General features: G+C 34.3%; 1 protein-coding gene across 1 annotated transcript in view; it reads right to left on the reverse strand.

Moving 5' to 3' along the window:
- Window positions 1–6,000, reverse strand: part of LOC144981044 (rho-associated protein kinase 2-like) — a 48,889-nt gene that overhangs the window by 2,388 nt on the left and 40,501 nt on the right. Inside the window, exons 25-33 of the mRNA XM_078929136.1 lie at window positions 5,828–5,921; window positions 5,340–5,416; window positions 5,007–5,147; window positions 4,581–4,815; window positions 4,077–4,242; window positions 3,427–3,505; window positions 1,961–2,168; window positions 1,646–1,711; window positions 720–852 (exon numbers count right to left, since the gene is read on the reverse strand). Coding sequence (XP_078785262.1) covers window positions 720–852; window positions 1,646–1,711; window positions 1,961–2,168; window positions 3,427–3,505; window positions 4,077–4,242; window positions 4,581–4,815; window positions 5,007–5,147; window positions 5,340–5,416; window positions 5,828–5,921 — 1,199 coding nt within the window. The remainder of the gene's footprint in view (window positions 1–719; window positions 853–1,645; window positions 1,712–1,960; window positions 2,169–3,426; window positions 3,506–4,076; window positions 4,243–4,580; window positions 4,816–5,006; window positions 5,148–5,339; window positions 5,417–5,827; window positions 5,922–6,000) is intronic.

The following is a 6,000-nucleotide window of genomic DNA, read 5'->3' on the forward strand; positions in this document are numbered from 1 at the left end:
AATACAAGTCTTAAGGACATGCCTCCCTTGTGTGACACAAAACATGGACAAAACTGACAGCAAGAGAAAGAGAGGAAGACCAAGAGAGCATGTAGAATGACAGTTGAGAAGGAAAGAGACAAAACAAGGTTTGCTTCCTAAAGGGAGGTCTTCACCAGAGCAATCGACAGGACTGCCTGGGGATAATATGTTCATTCCAAGGGGAGAGATGGGAATGAGTCAATTTAGTCAATCCTGACTAGATCGAGCTATTTATGGTAAATTATTTGCAGAGAGTGAATTATTAAGCAAAGACACCTTGTGGGTGTGGGTGTGGGTGGGGGCTGGGGTTTATAAAAAATAAATTTAGTGGCAATAGAATTTCGCTTACCAGTTTATGAATAAACCATGTCTTTTAAAGTGTTAGAATGGATTTTTCTTAGAATTCATGGTTAAATAAAAAAACTTTTCTCAGCAGTTCAGAAACCCCTATGCTCCACACAAAAACAATGCTTTAATTTGAGGTATGATGCATGCTATTGATTCAAATCGTTTTAAAGTAAAAAGCAGAGTCCCATTATATTTTGATTCAACCTTTGTATAAATCTATTAATTGCCAGAACTTAATAATGACTTAATATTATGGAATTCACTGACATCAGAAACAGCATGTTAATATGACTTGAATTTCTCAATGAAACTTAATCTGACAGATTCCAGAAATTCCATAAGCCACTTACGTGATATTTCCTGAGCTGACGATGCCTTTGGTTGATACTTTTTTGCTGAGATGAGTGACCCAGACCTTTTGCTTTTCTGTAGATTCTGCCAACAGTAGCATTTCTTTGGCTTGTATACTTGAATCATAAGTGACTGGAGGAGGGGATGAAAAATTAAAAAATTCATAAACGCCTGTCCAATTTCTGTTTATTTTTAGGCAATTTTCTATTTACTATACTTTACTATACTAACTTTTAATTAATTTTAGCGGATAAAACAGAATATGATGGGGTAATCAAAAATATTACATACTATAGGTCTTGGCTTTGCACTTTAAGCAACAAAGAAAAAATAATCAGATTTAAAAGTTGTCTAGTATGAAATCAATATGAAATCTAATTCAGACACAGACACAAGACCTCTGATATGAGAGATTCGCTGAAATAATAAAAGACAATTGAATAACTTAAAACACAATAATATCATTGGAAGATGTTTTAAAAGTGAAAAATATTACCTATCAAAAAGGAACAATATTTCTTCTTAGTTAAGGATCATGACTTGAGTAAAATCAAGGTATCCAGGATAAGGACAAAAAGCAATGGGAAAGGAGAAATCAGACAATGGTGGATAAGAGGACACAGCATGAGTTGACCTACCAAGGAGGTCATGGACCCCATCCACCCATATTCCTTGTAGCGAAACGGTGACAGTTTAAAAACCATGTACCAGAGTTTGCACCCAAATAGTAACTCTTGTCCGATTCAGTGGTCGATGCCAAATTTAGACAAAACCGAAATCATATAAGACCAAAGAAAAATAATAATGAGGACAAACTGAATTGATTTAAATTAATATGAAGAAATCACTCATTGCCAAATAATGTCACAGAAATTTCTAGAATAGAAAAAATGGACGAACAGAAATGATATAACATAACACTTACCTCTACAATAAGCAATGAACTCTTCATTTTTGTCAAAATGCTCTCTATGAACTTTAACGTGGCATCCTAGAGGGTGGAAAAGGTTTAAAAATTAGTTGATTTCAATATTTAAAATTAAATGTATAGATTAACCAAATTGTATGAAATCCAATACACATTTGCTTATGATGAAAACCATTACAAAAATCAACATTAATGCCCAAACAGTTGACAAGACTATGGGATCAGTAACAGGCGACAGACAAGTAAGAGTAATAGAGAGTTGTTAAATTTTAAATGGTCTTCATTAAAGTCTTATCCAAATTATTGTCTTACGTTTGCATTCTAAAGCAGGAGGTGGGTGAAGCACATGCCAGACAGGCTTGTGGCAGGAATCACAGGAGGTTGGAGTGCGGTAGTTGAGGGGAATGAGGTCATGGCCTTTGTAACTGATGACACCAGCACGATCAGTAGCTGCAACGACGGCTTCTTGAGAAGATGCATCATCAGGTTTGCGGTTTTCTCCTTCACTGGCATACAAAACCTGGCAATGGATATCCATATCAAGAACTTTACAAATAAAATTGTTTTAAAGTTTAGTTTAATCTTTTCAGTTGATAATATTTTCATTATTGTCTTGTTGTAAAGCCAGCAAAACTTATTTTGATTTTTAAAAATTTCAAAATATGAATCTCCTTTATATATTTGTTCTCCATCCTCTTCTTAGCTACTCCTGCTTCTCTGTAGTCTACAGGATGATGGTAGCAAATTTGTTGTTAGTCAACCTCTGACAGTCCTGTTCAATGGACAATGTCAATTGAGTAAGGAACATTTGTATACAGATTTCAGATCATGATGTTAATTATAGTCTGACATTATAAAGACTACTCGTTAAAGGGAACCATAAATTTTCATTTACACATTATACCTCTGGTGAAAATATCTATGTTGTGTAGGGAATGATATCCCTTTTTGTGTTGTGTGTTGGTGTGTAGTATCTCGATCGAGGCTGTTGTGAGTTGTTGTCATGATGTTCCGTTTGTGATTGTGACGTCATATCTTGTTGCCACAGTATATAAGCGGCAGTCACCACGTGCTCGCCCTCTTTTTTGACAATTTGAACCTATACTAAACGTTTCCTAAACGGATAACCCAAAATCGCGTTCTACCCACTTCGGTGGAGATACATGCCTCGTGCATATTATTTATTTATTTTATTTTCTCATCGTGAATGAGACGTAAAAATCTATTCACGACAGTTGAAAAGCAATTGAACCAAAATTAAAAATCTAATAAAAACTAAATCAGCTTAAATAATAAAAACAAGCAATGACATTTTAAAAAATTTCTTTTTTTTTCTTTTGGTGATTCCAGAATAAACTTTACCATAATAATTTGATGTGGGTGCGCTATGCTAGTTATTCAGGTGTTCAAAGTTGAAAATGCAATCTGAACTGCTTTGACCGCTTTAAAATAGCTATTTCTAACTCCCAAAACTCTTGGAGTGTATTTTTATCAAAGTACCAAATAGATAGTAAGGATTGTCCCTGCTGACAAGGCATTGTCCTCGGTCAACATCTTTGCTATATTGTCTTTTCTTTTGCCAGCTATGAAGAAACCAAGCAAAGGAATAGTTCAGTAGGACCCAGTTCCAATCCTCAGATTAGGAAAAAAGTGCCCTAACCAAGACGCTATCCACAGCAAAATCCAGATCAAACATCATTTTATTGTAATGTCACAGCACTGTGTAATTTCCCAAGAACAGTATTGTTCCATGTAGGTGCTTGCATGAATTTATTCACCTGGAAAATTCTGGGAATATCTTTGGCATCAGCTCTGTAAACATCTCCTTGAGTCACCGGGCGAACATGGAACAATTTGCTGTTGAGAAAATGAAAAGAAAAGTTGACATTTCAATGACTCTGCAGTTTATATGTCTTTTTAAATTGAATAAAGGAGATGACAAACATAACTTGCACTGTAGATTCACCCACAAAAAATTCAGACAAATCTTCACTGTAATATACAGACGCTGAATCAAAATAAATTGTAGACAGAATTATTTCAATTGCCCATATAGGTAGGTCATATTATGTCAAATTAAGAGCCAGACTGTTGAGAGATAAAATTGTACACTTGATAAGAAAAAAAAAAAGTCCTTCAGAGACATTTGACCCATGGAGCCAGAGTTTATCATGGTTTCTATAGCGTGAAATGGACAATAGCAACGGCTTGCTATCCTTGGGATAAGACGCTAGTCCATCGCAAAGTATTATCCGCCAAATGAAACAGACTCAGCTACCCATTCACTGCTGGGTGAACAGGAGGGTCAGAAAAAAATCTCTCGACTGCACCCTGGATTGATCTCAGTCCCTCTGCGTGTGAAGCGAGTGTTCTCTACCAACTGAGCCACTTGATAAGAAAAACAACCCAATAATGTGAGAGGACTTACTCAATGTCGAGGACCATGATGGGATCAGAATTGACTTTGTCAGTTTCAGTATTGTAAAACAAGACTTTCCGACTGCTGACAACTACATACTGTTTCCTCCATCCATATTTCTTGATATTATTACGGTTAGGAATAGCTAACCAACCTTCCATATGAGTATCTGAAACTGAAAAAGATGAAAATAAGGTTACAATATTTTCATCATTCAGAATTTTTTTCTAATCATGAAACCTTTTAATTATACTTTTTCTCAGCCACCAATCAAACTGTCATAAACCCTATTCTTTAAAATGTATGTTCACAACTTACATGAATCAATTATGGTTTGTTGCTCGACACAAAAAGCTGGCCCCAAAATTATGTGTGGGATCCAGAATCAAGAACTTTCAGATTATGAAGTACAAAAAAATGAGGAAAAAATCAGTCCCTATCTCGAATACCTGGATGTCAGAATTGTGGTTAAGAAGATGTAATTATAATCAGCAACATTAAATCAAATCTTACTTCCTGAGTCTTCAGAATTAGATATCAAGCTCTCATCCATGTTGCCACTGTGAACAGATGCACTGTCTGTATTCAAAAATGCCAATTTTTGTCTGAGTTGTTCCATTTCAGAGTCCTTGGCATCAAGCTCCATTTGCAAGCGCTGCCTTGCATGACTCTCCTCATAAACATTCTGTTGGGCTTCAGACACATCCCTCTGCATTTTTTCTATCATCTTGTTGTACTTTTCTCGTTCCTATAATTCAAAAGAGAGAAATAAATCAATTATTAATCCAAAGAAAGCAAAAAATATTTTTAATATCCCAATACAGACTTAATATAAAACAAAAACACCCACAACATGTAATAGCTATGATAACAAGTTTTCAAATTTACAATTCTAAAAATTATCATTTAAAATGTATAAATAACAAACAAATGGCTTACCATATTTAATTCCTGTTGCAGTTTTCTGTTTTCTTTTTCTTTGCGTTTTCTCAAATCTGTCTCCGCTGCTTTGCTTTTCCCTCCACGACCAGCAGGTCCAAATTCCTTTCTGTTCATTATTTCTGCCAGTTTGTTAACAGCCTGAAAGTTTTGAAAATTTTACAAATATTTTAGAACCAATTTCATATTTTAAATGGCCTTTAGTTTCATTATATGTTGATTAATGTTATTCTTACTACTAATAAAGTTCACATATGACAACAGTTTCAGTTTATGGAATATAAGTTCACAGATAGATGACAAGACATGAATGAGCAGCTGAATCTTCTTTACCTGAGTCTTCTTCAGCTTTTCTTCTTCTAACTGTTTACGTAATTTTTCTTCCTCTGTATTCTTCGACTTCACAATATCTGGGGAATGTGGGAGTAAAAATTAATGACACTGATCATTTTAGAGAGCTATAAAAAAAAAAACAAAGTTTCAATCAAAAATAATTATTCATTTACCTATAGATGGTTTAGCATCTCATCAAATCAGCTATTTTACCATTTTAAAAGTTATATATTTTGCTTTAACAGTTTTGCATTTGCTTCCAACTAACTATTCTTTCAATATCACCAGCACAAGCAAGATATTCAAAACTTAAAATAATGACATAAGTTGGTTGTGATTTATATTTTTTTAAAACGCATGTAAAACCTCAGAATATTGGCATGATAAAATGAAACAGACAGATGACTGCATACTAAATATCCTGATCCTCATCTAAGCATTGAACAATAAAGAAGAAAAAAATAAAACCTTAAGATATGAACTGATACCTTCACTGAGCTGTTTGATCTTGTTATTGAGGTCATCCTTCTCCAGCTGCAATTTCTCAATATCTGTGCAGTAACTATGTTTGGTGTCCTCCAACTGGAAAGAATTAAAAAGATAAAAGAATTAGGGAATTTTAAAAAAAAGCAAGTCATATTTCAACACCTGTAATAGTTCC

This window comes from Berghia stephanieae, chromosome 1 (assembly GCF_034508935.2).
Source record: "Berghia stephanieae isolate SIO BIC M18660-M18661 chromosome 1, UCSD_Bste_1.3, whole genome shotgun sequence".
In the NCBI taxonomy this organism is placed as follows: domain Eukaryota; kingdom Metazoa; phylum Mollusca; class Gastropoda; order Nudibranchia; family Aeolidiidae; genus Berghia; species Berghia stephanieae.